Here is a 14,700-nt window from a genome sequence, read left to right on the forward strand (position 1 = left end):
ATATTTGCACTTTTTTTTTCTACTGTTGTAATAAAGTTTGTTGCAAAAAAAATAATAATCTTGACCGATTTAGTACCGACCTACAATCGTTAATAAACTCTACAGAGGCTTTGCTAAGCCCACGTGTCTTAAACACCACTCTCACGTGTTTGTCACGCGATTGGCAACTATTCTCCACGAAGCAATCTATGTAGACATTCATGTGTGCATGATGTTGAAAACCCTCGTTGCTGTTACTTTATGAGAAAATGCTGACGTGCATAACTTGGTGCTCAAATTGTCAAAGATTCCTTTAATCAAGATGTACTTACTCAGAGTACTAATCAAAGTTCAATACTGGCCAATTACCATTTAAAACGCTCCGCCAATAGGAATTCACCTCCTCACCATGTGATTCCTGTTGTTCCATATAGTTCGATTGTTGTTAAGCCAGCGCCCGTATCAACCTTCTGGCTTGTTCTACTCAGGGTCCTTGCGTTGAAGACGGCTTAGCTTGGTAAGTTAACTTCGATACTGAAGTACGATGTGATAGCTTGCTGTTCATTCCCTCTTCTTAATTGCCCATATCTTACTCCTTGTTCGAGTGTATTTATGGGTCGCTATTAGTCCGTTGCTAGATCGCTTTTCCTTTCAAAAAGGTGATACCGTGACTGTTTGTACATGTAAAAACCAGCCATTTTCGCTTGTTCTCTTATTACTTGTATCTTAACAAACTCATCTATTTGAAATCTCCTATGCTGTCTTCTAATGTTGAAGTGATGATTGAAACGTGTGGAAGGAAGAAGTGAACTTAGCACTTCTCTGGACAGTTTGACCCTGCAACTCCTAGTGGCCACTTATAGATTTTACTCTGTCTAACGCCAGACGATTTTACTCGTCAACGGGGGAGCCCCTCGGGGCTTAAAGGGGTGAAGCAATTTTATCTTACAGACACTTGAAAATCCAGGAGGGTCCCCAGGAGGTCTCAACGGGATTCGAACCCATTCCCTCCGCGATGCCGGTGCAATGCTCTAAAAACCGAGATGTGAAGCCACTCAGATGGGAGCAGGTCAATTTGTTGAGCTCATGTGTTCCCGTGAAAGGACTGATTAATGAATAAATGTGAGGTGCGGGTTAAAATGAAAGAAGTTACCTTTGTAACTGGGACTAAAAAATGAGCTAAAAGTCGTAACATTAGGTCGTGACTGTAGAGTGTTTTCGCTCATGTGACCAGCAGCCATATTTGCATACTAAAACAAAAGTCGGAATTTTCATAAAAATGGAGTTCAATTCCCAAGAGAATATTTCACCCTTCCAACATGGCCGCTGTTTCTTCCAACATGGCCGCCGTGACGTCGGCTGGAAACACTCTATTAACTAATTAACAATTAGACCCTTCGCCCGCGAGGGCTACGGATCAATAGCCCATGAGGCGAAGCCGAATGGGCTATTGACCCGTGGCCCTTGAGGGCGAAGGATCTAATTGTTTTAGTATCACCCAACTAGTCGGACAAAAAAGGCACTAACAAAGTTAGCAAATGTAAGTTGATGAAATATTTATTTGGGAATAAAACGAAAGAATGCGTCACCGGCGCTTTTCGCTACTCGAGGACTATTACTAATAGTCCTCTGGTAGCGTAGCCAATCAAAATGCAGGATTTGCATTAGTCCAATAGTTGGGTGATACTAATCTATTTCAATAAAAGACTAGATCATTGGATAATGCAATTCTAGAGTTTTTATTGGCTAAGCCATCATAGTATATGAGCTCTTATACCAAATTCAACGAATACTGTACGCATCAATATTTTTTGGTCCTAACAAGATAAAGTAGGCAAGATTTATCCATATTTTGTGGGAGTTTTCAATAAAAGACATGGTGCTTCGTTGCATATAATCATCTCATATCCAACGCGCGCTCGTGGTATAATTGTTAAATATCGCACATTCTTTCCACGAATGAGTTCCTCAGACCTTTCACTCCTATTGTGCGTAACTTACAACTAGTGTATCCTTATTTGACCAACGAACGAGAAATAAATAAATGACATGGCTAGTCTTCCGAGAGGATAGCTTTAGTTTCACTGTTATGAAACACGTTTTAACAAAACCACGCTATCAACATTTTGCATATGAATGATATAGAATACATTAATTGTTCCCACCAACGGCAAAACGGCAAAGCTTCTCAAAGGAAACCACGACGGCGACTCTCTACAGCAATGACTCAAATGCGCATGCGCTAGGCGATCACCCGCTGGCCAACGGACAATCTCCCAGTTAACTATGATTACAGATCATACCATTTATTAAATTTTCGACCTCGGATATTGCGTTTCTAGCTTTCTGATTGGTTCACTTGATCTCGGTTATCAGCTCATACACCTTATGACCTAATATGGAAACTGATTGCGTCAGTTGTTGACAAGCTGGAAACTGACTGGCTTTGATTTCCAAGTGTACAAGTGTTCAGAATTTAATGAAAATATAATAAAACAATTATTCCATTCGCGCTTGTTGGATATGAGACTGGTAATAGCCAACTCGGCGCTACGCGCTTCGTTGGCTAAAACCAGTCTCATATCCAACAAGCGCGAATGGAATAATTGTTAATTAAACTGCGGAAATTGAAGTACATCAGCTAGAGTCGGAGATCATTGCAGGTAAGGAGGAACGTAAGCACTTGCCAAGAAAGCCTGGAAAAAATCTGTGGATGTCATCACTATCCTCATCAAAAATAATTACATTACAATTTACAGCTTAAGAGCCTTCCGAATATAACACAAAGGAAGGTTGTCTACTTTGGATCAACTCTCCGATTTCCTTCGTCCTTTGATGTCAAATGATCAAAATACTGTACACTCTGGAACTTCAAGACCTAAAAAAAAGGAATAGAGCTGTTTTGGTTTTCTAATTCAGTACAACTGTATATAAGCAAGTACCAGCATAAGAAAATAGAAGCACAGAATCCTAATGAATGATCTAATCAGCAATGTATATATTATCACAAACCAAAAAGAGTATCGCAGATTGAATGGTGAAGGAATAGATTATATAAAGCCAATATTTCAAAATACACTACCCTCTTCATCATTGTAAAACCGTAGTGCCTTTCGACAATACATTCCTTCACCGCCAGAACCCGGTCTTCGACTGTATTTGTACCCGCCTTGGGTATAGGCCGCTGAAAAACTTTATGCCTGTTAATACCAACCGCTTCGGGAACTTTGTGACAAACAAATGTGCACAGGACCTTCAGGACATGTCCTATCATGACAGGACATGGATCGCTAAGAGAAGCTACTGTATTGTATTTAAGTATTTGGTTAACTGCATTTATTATTGTAATGTTCTGTTTTCTCCTTACCGTACCTGCAATTCAGTTAGTGTGACTGCGAGAGGTGTCAATAAACAAACTTAATTCTTCAATCAGCCTTGCTTTTTCTGGTTTTCAAATTGAGAGCCAATGACAACAGACACAAACAATTAAATCAGCCAATTATTTCGCAAAGAAAATTCATGCAGCCGGCGAAAAGTGCGGGAAAGTAAGAATTACATTTGTAATCTCAGAGAATTTGGCGCGAGATTCTAGATTTCATAAGGTAGTTAATTAAAACTGTTCTATGAGCTACTAATTTCACCTTTAAAAAGGGAGAAAAGAACGGTATCCTACTATATCTCGTTTAAGAGGGATACCCTGAAGCATCGCAGTTTCATCAAGAAAAAGTGCCGTTTGTACGAGGTAATGACGTTGCTTTAGCGCGGCTACACTTTTGCAGTCTAAGATCCGCGATTGGTCCAAAGTAAAATTCACGCGCAATTTGCTTGGCCAACCAGTGGCAAGAACGAAATGATGACTTGTTTGCACGCAGTTTCCCACGTTTAAAATTTCTTGTAGTTTGATTGGCCGAGTTGATTGCCCGCGAGCGTTGCGATTGGCTGAAGGATTTGACTGAATTTTCTCCACAGAAAGTGATTAAAATAGGTCTGAGAAGCGTGCAGGCGGCTACTCTTCTACATTTCGAAAGCTAGTGCGTTTTCCGTAATCCTCATAATACTTCCATCAATCAAGGTTCAAAACCCAAGCCTAAAGATGCCAAAAGTTAGACCAAAACCTTCAAAAAGATACTGCGTTGGCTTGGTTTATCGAACATTGGTTAGATAAGTGCAATTGAAGGTTATGGAGCAAGAGAAACCAGCCAAGAAATAGACAGCGCATTATTTGTGTCTAAGCACGTAACCATCGTGCTACATGTAATGTTTCCACCAAAAAATTGACCAATGAGCACCTTTGGTTTCCAGGGTAAGAAACTTCATACTCTGCTTTTCAAATTGATTGACGGAAGAAGAAAAGTACAGTAGAGCGGGATGAGTCTAAAAGCTTGTTTTGTCGCTCAACTCAAAGATCTCAGTTAATTATTCCACGAGCGCGCGTTGGATACGTGCACCTAATTAGGTGCATTTTTGGACATAGAGCGAGTTTCAGTGGAATGTCTTAAAACCAAAGCCAAAGTAATTACTTTGGCCAATCAAAAAGGATGGAGACAATCGAGTAAACCAATCAAAACTCGAAGAAATCACACGTAGCCGACACAAAGCGCGGGAAAATGTGCACGCGCGAGCCACGATTGGTTTTGGTTTCACTTCTGGTTGGTTGAAAAACTGGCGCGAGAACTTTGAACCAATCACTGAGTGAGGTAATCATAAACCAAAGCAATTCGCTAATTACTTTCGACACTCGATTGAAAACCGCTCTAAGTCATAACCAGTCTCGCATACAACAAGCACGAATTGAATGATTGTTTTAATAAATTTTCATTCAATTCTGAACGCCTGGACCCTTGGAAATTAAAATTTCGCTTCACGCACAGATTTTTCAGCTTGGCAACACTTGACGCAATCAGTTTCCACATTAGGTCATACGGTATACCAGCTGATAACCGAGATTGAGTGAACCAATCCGAAAGCTAGAAACGCAATATCAGAGGTCAAACATTTAGTAATAATCATTGGATAAACGCCAGTTTCTTTCTGGTGCTCGAAAGCAAAATCTTTATACAATCACTGTACCTCGTTACCCCAGCTTGTCCAGTTCGGGGTTAGATTTCGTGCAAACATCTCAAGGCATCGTGACTGTGGAGGAACATACTTAGCGAAGATTTCTGAAACAGGACGAAAAATACTTATGTATATATTACAAATGTTACATCAGGATATCTAGGAAAAGAAAACTGATAAAAACGAACTATTACTACTACTACTACTACTACTACTACTACTACTACTACTACTACTACTACTAGTAGTAGAGGTAGTGGTAGTGGTAAAAGAAGTGGTAGAGGGAGTGGTAGTGGTAGTGTGGTATAGTGATAATAGTAGTGGTAGTAGCAGTGGCAGTGGTAGTGGTAGTGGTAGTGGCAGTTGGTAGTGGCAGCGGTAGTGGTAATAGAAGTGGTAGAGGAAGTCGTAGAGGAAGTGTTAGTGGTAGCGGTAGTGTGGTATAGTGGTAATAGTAGTGGCAGTGGCAGTGGTAGTGGTAGTGGCAGTGGTAATGGTAGTGGTAGTGGCAGTGGTAGTGGTAGTGGCGGTGGCGGTGGCGGTGGCGGTGGCGGTGGCGGTGGCGGTGGAAGTAGTAGTAGTAGTAGTATGCTGTACGAATACAATTCTAACTTTAGTAACTGGGTGAAATTATAAAGTTGTTATATTCAAAGGAAAGCAAATGAGCAATAGTTTTCTATGGTGTTATTAACTTATTATTCTGTGCAAGACTAGTGCTTGCCAGAAATATAATAAAGAATTATCTTTAAAGCTCACCGTTCAGGGGTGGTTTTCTAGAATGGATCCTGCAAGGCACACTGCATATTACTTGGTGATACGGCAACTTGTTACAACCATCAATAACTGATTCCGAAACTTTGCCAGTTGGATTTTGCAGAGATTCTCTATCACATTCTTCCAGACTTAAATGCATGCCAGCCTCACAAGTCCTCTTTCTCACACTCTGTCCAACAAATGGTATTTGTTTCGTTGCATTTTGTTTAACATTGTCCTTCAATCTTATCTCTACTGATGCACGTCCTTTAGTTTTGTGGAACATTTCTTGACAATTCAAACTGTGATGATTTAAGCACTGGCAAGCCACTATTGTTGATGAAGTTTTGGATATGTCATTTTTGCTTCTACTGCATTCAGCACAAAGTAAGTCAGATACAGATTTACAAACTGTTGATGTGATTTCTGGTGTCAACGAAGAAAACTTTCTGTCTGTGCCACAAATGAAAAATGTGTCAGTATTATCAAAATCACAAGATTGCTCTATTTTCCTTCTTTTAGGTGAATTACATTGTAAATCTGATCCAAGACAATTATCTTGCTTTTTGAAGTCCATTGCTGAACTGAGACTCTCACTCGCAAATACTTTCATCCTTGGTTGAAATCGTCCAATCAGAAGTGGTTCGTAGGGTTTCTTATGAGGTGAATCCAATACTGTCACCAGCTCTCCTCGTCTTGTAACCTTGACCCAGAACCACTCGCCTACCAGTTCAAGTGACCAATGAGGTAAAAGCTCTGATTTGGTGAACCTAAGATATTTCTGCTTATTTGTTACCCAGATTCCCACCAGAGCTCCAGGAGCAAGAAGACGAGGGACTGGAAGAGACTTGATCTCCCATAAGGACATGAAGGAATACCTGCGAAGAAACATTGAACAGAGTTATTTTGTAAATTAATGTATTTATCAATGATGCCTTGGACATACTTGGAAATTATCCGAGTACTTGCAAATGTAAGGTGTACGTGTTGCCCTGGTTACAGAATAAAGAGATCTATTAAGGAAGACTCTGGGATCCTTGGCAAAAATCTTAACACTCCCAGTTAGGAGTAACACTTCTGAACTTCTGACAACTGGTTTGGATGCTACTGAACTAATTAGCAAAATTGAGGAAGGCACAACAGAGTTAATATTAAAATATTAAATATTAACTCTGGGTACACCATTTAACTAGGTCTCAAAGGGCAAAAACAAGGGATTTTTTCCACTACCCTTCATACCTTCATTTACTATGGGGGACAGGCCACAACACCACAATCTCTATTCCCTACTCTACTGTAATAGTGTGTGGGTACTCAGCGGCATAGCCAGGGGGGTCTTGGGGTGCTGTGACCCCCCTTCATGACAGTCAACAACATAATACAAACCATATCTGTGAGACTGGAACAGAGTAATTTATGTCACCTGGAACTTACTTCATCTATGCACTGCCAGATATTTTGTAGGATTGCCCCTCCTCACACACTCACTGTTCATCCAAAAAATTGTCACTTTCACTAAAAACACTGTGGACCCCCCATACCCATAAAGTTCAGGCGTCAATGGGTCACTAGAATACTGGGGTGCAGGGGTGGCGCAGTGGTGAGAGCACTCGCCTCCCACCAATGTGGCCCGGGTTCGATTCCAGACTCGGCGTCATAATATGTGGGTTGAGTTTGTTGGTTCGCTTCTCTGCACCGACAGGTTTTTCTCCGGGTACTCTGGTTTTCCCCTCTCCTCAAAAATCAACATTTGACTTGAATTGCGTTGATTGTTAATTTCAGTTTACAGTGTCCCCATTTAGTGCTCCAGCGCTAGAACGACTAGACGCTTAAATAAAATTCCTTTCTTTTTCCTTTTCCATTTCCTTTCCTACTTGTAATTACAATAAAATCTTACTTTGAGCTTCGTTTGGCCGATTTGTTATACCAAGGAGGGTCCAACACCACCAAATCATAGAGACCATTCTGCTCGGCTGAATAAAGAAGAAAGGTTTTAAATTTGTTAAAATAATGATTGTTGTAAAAAAAAAAAGGGATATTTGAGTGATCGTTGTACAGTGGAATATTTGAGTGCCATGAACACCTCTGTAAGTCTGGTACAGAAGGAGTACCGGTATTCTTCCATTTTATACATGTTAGTCTTACCAGCCACCTAAATGAAACAGAGCACTTGTTAGCATACTGTACTACCTTTCACAGTTATGTTCCAAAAGGAGAAAATTATGCCTGCAGGGTCTGAAATTGCGCCTTCCTGGTCGCCAATGCCACTAAAAATTGAGTACTGGCGACCAGAATTTCACAGTTGGTTGCCAGTGGGCGACCTACTATTAAGTTCAGAGCCGTTTGCCAACAAGTGTCTTACTTTTTATCCTGCCGATGTTTTTGAAATAAAAATGAAAGGAGTTTTCCCGTTAACTACCTCCATAGGTCTCCATAACGTCACAAGCTGTCACGTTTTTTTGCGGTTTCTCATAAAATACGTACTGCAAGCGAAAAAACTGCGACTCAGTATAGAGATTTGAGGGATTGGTGTGAGGAATGTAGCACAGTAATAACATGGCGGCTCGTGTGCGACAGAACGTGACTGGTGTTTCCGTGGCTGAAATTTTCAACAAATGGGCAGATGGACTTCTTCATTACATTCCTGGTCGGGTACATTTTCTCTCCAAAATGTCCACTTTCGAAAGCGAAAAATAATGCTTGAGACATACACAAGACCGCGCGGTCGTCGCTTTCTAGTCTCCATAAAGAAGTTCAAAACGTGCATTTTCAGGAGAACATTTTTGGCGACCACAATTTGCCATCTAGTGACTGAAATTTTTATCCAGTCGCCAGTTGTCGCCCATATAAAAAAGTTAATTTCAGACCCTGGCCTGTAAAATTGACAATAACATCATTCATCCAAAGCAACGATTAACAATGCTTGTATCTTATCTGGTTCACCGACAGATCCAATGCCATTGTTGATAAGAAACATAATGTACCCTCTAATTCATTGATCATTCCCCCACAGGGGCATTTCAGGGGATAAGTGGGTTTTTTTGGACATAATTTGGGCTGAATGTATACATGTACATAAGGTGCCTCTGGCAGCTGCTATACGGTCATGTCTGATGTCAGAGCACAGCACCACAGCCAGATGCAGGGGGGGGGGGGGGGGGGGGGGGTTAGGGGGTACTATGGCAAAAGTGGGAGGCATAGTTAGTGACCAATAAACTTATGCCAGCATGACTCCCCAGAGTGTACAGCCCGTGGTATTCCTGGACGGTCACACATCCAGGTATTAACTCATTGACTTAACTTTGGTGGACAACTGGGAACCGGTGTTTTCCTTTGGGGAAGTGTGCTGTACAGTACATACACTACACATGCTGCATATTGGCACAGGTACAAGTCAAGGGCGTAAATAGGGGGGTCCTGGGGTGCCCGTGACCACCCTCTCCCACCCCCCCTCCCTGCAATTGCATGGGTTGTCACCAGCGTTTCCAAGTTGTTAAATTGTACATGGAGATACAATTCATTTGCTTTCTCCTCCACCACATTCAAGGACTTTTGAAGGAAAATGGAATTTCAACTCCACACAAACATTGTAGTGTTGCTCTACATATCTATGCCATATAATTATGGTATTGTTCAAACAATGTTAACAAGGGTTCAATTACCATTATTATTATAATAGTAAAAATAATATGTAGAGCATTCAGCCTTTCGTCTATGCAACTTGACAAATTGCTCTGGGAAGGGCTAACACTTGAGATGTCAGAAAACCAATCTTTTTATAGTGGTAATTCAACCTTTATCAACTGATTTGATAAAACTAAATTTTTTAGGATGTATGTGTGACTTACCATGAACAACAAGAGGGGATAAGTTGCTGGCATCAGACAACAAGAAGCTACAGTTTTCAGGTAAAACAAAATCTTGTCCAGAAATATTTAGCAACCTTGGACTGTCTTGAGGGTGGAAAATCATGCGACCAAAAAGATCTTTCACATTTCTTAAATCCAGGCCTTGGTCAGCTAAATTTTGGAAGTATGGAAAGGAATAATACCATAATTGTAAAAGTTATACAGCAAGAAATTACTATGTGCTGAAAGGTTGTTGACAATAACTCTTTTGTCAATTATTTGTAACCTGAGCATGGTATCAGAGGGACCAGGCCAGCATTTCTCCCATGCAACTACAAGGCCAACACATGATTCACCATAAATAAATGGTAGCTGTATTGGGAGGGGGATACAAACTGACATGATTTATACATTATTTTCAGGCTTTAGTTTCAATTATACACACAATGACATGCTAATATAAGTCACATCAGATTTCTTGCAAGCTTATCTCAGTCTTTTGCTGTCATTAAAACAACTTGAATCTTTAGACCAACTCACAAAAATGTTTCCTTGTTATAATTATTAACCCATTGATCCCTGAGAGTGAGATTTTACTCTGTCTAATGCCAGACAAATTTACTTGTCACCGGGTTGGGGGGTTGGGAATCAATGGGTCCAGTAGACATAGACACAGTTTAAATACCCATGGGGAGCTTAGAGGTCATAAGTTGTTAAAACGCTCTCTTGAAGTATTTGGCTAGGATTCAAATCTGTTTCCATAAAATTATTATTTGTTGCTTCAGGACAATATTCAACACCACATAACACACACTGAAGCACGTTAAGAGGTGATTCTTCCTCTTGCCTCTAAATGAAGACTTGATCTAGTAGCTCTGAATAGTTTTCACCTGGCAGCATGATATCTTGTTCTACGTATTCAACTTCAGGACAAAAATGTTTTTTATCCACTCCAATCTTGACCAGACTATGCACTCCCACTTCAATTACGTCTCTCACCTTCCGAAAAAAAAAGTTCAGGTAATGACATGAATTCAAGTCAATTTGAACTCAAGTACAAGTAAATAACTTCAAAGACTGACAAAATTGCAATTTTGTAGTCTTCAAAAACATTTACAAGACTAGTGCTTATTTCTTCCATCTGGCATAAAAAAAATCATGTGAATTTACTTATTACTGATATGCATGAAAGAATTCAAGAGTCAGCTTATCGTAATTAAGCAGAAGCAGCATACATGTACATGATTCTCGCAGTCACACTAAACTTGTTTCATTCAGGATTCACATTGCTTTCTCTTTTGCTCTGCTAATTGGTTCGACTACAAATCAAAAGAGGTAATGTTCAACATAGTGACACAAACGATAATACCTTAAAATTACTGAAGTACCTTTTGATGATAGATATGAGCGGCTCTGTCCTCCTCAGATACGTGTACAACACCAGCACTGATCAAAGATTTTTTGCGCTGAAGCATTGGATAAAACATAATCGACTTTAGGAAGATAATACAGGCTATGACAGAGGATGTGGAGTTGGCTGGGTGTAGTACTGATGTGGAATGGAAATAGGAGAATACACATGTAATGCACTCTGAGAATGATGATGAATGTGAAGTCATCTTAACGTGACCATTAATTGTGGCATTTAGAAGCCCCTTTTGAAAATGGCATGCCCCCAAACACCCCAACAAAAAGGGGCTGTTTGGCATGGAGGTTGTAAACTGCAGGGTACAGGTTAGCGTTGCAGGTCATTGTTTCCCTATAGCTGAAACAACCCAATAAACCTTAACTAATATAATGCTACAACAAGTTGCAAAATTAGTGGAGACACTTCACCGTCTTGGCGCAATATTAATTTACCTATTATCACCCACACTGCAGCCCCCCCTCCCCCCCCCCCCCCCACCTTATCAATGTACATTGATAGCAATACAAAAAATTCCAGAAAGCTTAAACAGTCAACATTGAAAGGGGGCAGAAGAGGGGAAGCAGGAAAGGTTGGAATTCTAGATACAGCGGGCATTGGAAGCTAGAAAAGATGTTTTCTTTAACGGCACTGTCTCACCAATTTTGCTACCTGTTGTAGCATTAGGCCTAAATGCTATGCTTTAGATAATGTTTACGTCTAAGGTTAGCATTTTTGTTAACGTTTGGGTTGTTTTCCGTTATGGTAAAACAATGACCTGCAAACCTAGGCTGCTCATTCTTAAAGTACCCCTGTGATAAAAAATATCACTTCCTTTTTTTCTCCAGATTTTGAACGTGTGTTTGCTTAACACCCGACTGGCAGAATTTTGAGCTTTGATTTTTATCTAAAAGTCGTTCACTTTGAGTGAAAGTTTGGATTTCATGGTCCGCCATTAGTCATATTCAAAACTGGCTGATTGGACCTCAGAGGGTTGGATCCAGGGAAAAGCGACGTCAAAGGCTCAAAAGCTTAAAATTTCCATGTGTGTCAATGCAGCTTATTATATATGCAAAATGTGAGTTTAAAAGTCTGAAAGCGCGAAACTCCCATGCTGCATATTAATTCAGCCCCGTACACACACATTGCATTCTTAAACTAATGAGCCTTTGACGTCATTTTCTCCTCTATCCAGCTCTCTCAGGATCTTAAAGTCAGTACTGGCAGACCATTAAATAGGAAAATTCCAGTTAAAATAAACAGGTGTCATTTTAACCCATTGACTCCCGGGGCTTCCCCATTGATGAGTAAAATCGTCTAGCGTTAGACAGAGTAAAATACTAAGTCTGGCCTGTTTAGGCCGGTTTCGATGTTAAAGGGTAAAATCAAGGCTTAAAACTTTGGTCGCTCAGTGTTTAGTTAACATAGTTTTGAAATCCAAAGAAAGATAAGAATTGATTTTTTGGTCAGAGGGGCCCTTTAAGTTCGATCAGTCGATGTTATAAGACAAAAGTGAACCGATATACAAACCACTCCAAAATCTGTAAATCTTTCTCCCTCTGTTAAATGGCTTAAAAATCTGTCAAGACGGGCTCACCTTTCGTTTTCGGGTTCCAGAACTAGTACTAGTACTGTCACTGCAGCGAAAGTACGGCTCAAACAAAGCAAATAAACTAGATTTGCATGAAATAGATAGTTCTGAAACTGAATCAGAAATACTCTTCTTGTGATCAACTAGAAATCCGTTGTCAGACAAACCGATTATCGACATTTTAAGGTCGAAAGGCAAGAATATTCCAGGCGAGTTTCACAGGTGTCATGAGAAAGCCCTGGGAACGAAAACATTTGAGGGGAGAGGAGGTGAGGTTAAGAAATCGCCACAGATAACCCAAGCTCAGTGCATTACCGAAGTAAGGGTTTGTGTGGCTCTTCCATAGAGGTATATCTATGACAAAATGTAATCCTCTGTTTTCAAAATTGCGAATGCTTCGATGGGAAGCTGAAAGGCGAACACCCACTTCAAGTCATTACGCGAATAGGCGTAACGCGAAAAGGCATACGCAAATAGACCACACGAAAAGACATAACGCAAATGCAATAAACAAACTGCGGTGATAAACATATGTATAACGCATTATAAACCGAGCCAGTTTTCACTGCTTATGTTACATTTGTTAAGAACATTGTTCTTAACCTAGTTACTAGTCTCTCTCAAGGTTTCACACATATTTTGAATATTTTTTGAACTGTCACTTCTGAAGATGTACGTTGAATCATACGAAATGTCAAGTTAAAATGCGTTATAATAGGTTTATCACTGCGGTTTGTTTATTGTATTTGCGTTATGTCTTTTCGCGTTATGCCTCTTTGTGTTATGCATATTTGCGTTATGCCTTTTTGCGTTATGCCTATTCGCGGGTGTTCGCCCTTCACCTTCGGATCAATGCACTCACGATTTGGAAATTACTATATCCATTACAGAAGATTGCATTTTGTCAGAGATATACGTGTACCTCCATAGTTTGTAAATGCCGAAGGCGGCCACGGTAACAATTCGGGCCCGTTCCTTTTTCTTTTTTTTTTTCCCCCTTCATCATAGTCACAAATGTGCATATAGAATTGAATTAACCCCGATCGGGGAATTCAATTTTTTCCCCTCAGCATTTGCAATCTCCCGTACGGCAATTAGAACTCCCACTCTTTACCCCACGTTTTCGCATTTTTTGCGCGTGCAAGACCACACGGCCACGATGATTGTCACAGTAACCTCACATCTGAAAGTTTTTGATAAAGTGAACAGATCATTTTTCTTTAAGAACGGCAAAGTTTTAAGGCAAAGGAGAATTTTCTGCGTTATTTCTAGATCTTGCTTCGTTCTTGTGTGTTCCACTGTAAACATTACTGCATAGAACTGGCGGCAGGGATGGCGCACTCGCTTCCCACCAATGTGACCCGGGTGCGATTCCCAGACACGGCGTCATATGTACGTATGTGGGTTGATTTTGTTGGTTCTCTTCTCTGCTCCAAGAGGTTTTTCTCCGCGTTTTCCTCTCTCCACAAAAACCAATATTTGATTTCAATTGATTTGATTTGAGTTAATAGACGGATTTCGATATGTTAAAATTCAGTCCCAAACAAAAGGCATCATCTCGAGGCTCTGGGGAATAAATAGAAGGATTTGTATGAGTTTTTTTCCCCAGAGCCTCGAGATGATGCCTTTTGTTTAGGACTGAAATTTAATATATCGAAATTGGTCTATTTCGTTAGAGCGAGTTTCAATCGAGTGTCGTAAAGCCAAAACCAAAGTAATTACTTTGGCCAATCAAAAAGGACGGAGACACTGGTAAACCAATCAAAACTTGAACTAATTACAAGTAGCCGACACAAAGCGCGGGAAAAGGTGTGCGCGCTAGCCACGATTGGTTTTGGTTTCACTTCTGATTGGTTGAAAAAGTGGCGCGAGAACTTTGAACCAATCACTGAGTGAGGTATGCATAAACCAAAGCAATTCGCTAATTACTTTCGACACTCAATTGAAAACCGCTCTAGTGTCCCCAATTAATGTTCTTGCGCTAGATCCATTGATGTTTTTTTTAACGAATACTCTAATCGACCTGTTTCTTGAGAACGAGTTTCTTCTGTCGTTCCAAAACATTT

At 40.3% G+C, this 14,700-nt stretch overlaps 1 protein-coding gene across 5 annotated transcripts in view; it reads right to left on the minus strand.

The window, feature by feature from the left end:
• LOC138023711 (N(6)-adenine-specific methyltransferase METTL4-like) overlaps positions 1-12,848 on the minus strand; it is a 49,144-nt gene extending 36,296 nt beyond the window's left edge. For 4 of the 5 annotated variants that reach the window (XR_011126749.1, XR_011126750.1, XR_011126751.1 and 1 more), the window contains exons 1-7: positions 12,641-12,848; positions 11,027-11,104; positions 10,529-10,637; positions 9,639-9,809; positions 7,688-7,763; positions 5,794-6,668; positions 5,050-5,141 (exon numbers count right to left, since the gene is read on the minus strand). Coding sequence is in view for 2 of the 5 variants with exons in the window: in XM_068870755.1 (XP_068726856.1) it covers positions 5,050-5,141; positions 5,794-6,668; positions 7,688-7,763; positions 9,639-9,809; positions 10,529-10,637; positions 11,027-11,104; positions 12,641-12,814 (1,575 nt within the window). In the remaining 3 variants the exon portion in view is untranslated. Of the gene's footprint in view, positions 1-2,528; positions 2,858-5,049; positions 5,142-5,793; positions 6,669-7,687; positions 7,764-9,638; positions 9,810-10,528; positions 10,638-11,026; positions 11,105-12,640 lie in introns of those variants that run through there. The other variant, XM_068870754.1, reaches the window with a different exon arrangement.
• Positions 12,849-14,700: the final 1,852 nt, after the last annotated feature.

This window comes from Montipora capricornis, chromosome 11 (genome assembly GCF_036669925.1).
Source record: "Montipora capricornis isolate CH-2021 chromosome 11, ASM3666992v2, whole genome shotgun sequence".
Classification (NCBI taxonomy): domain Eukaryota; kingdom Metazoa; phylum Cnidaria; class Anthozoa; order Scleractinia; family Acroporidae; genus Montipora; species Montipora capricornis.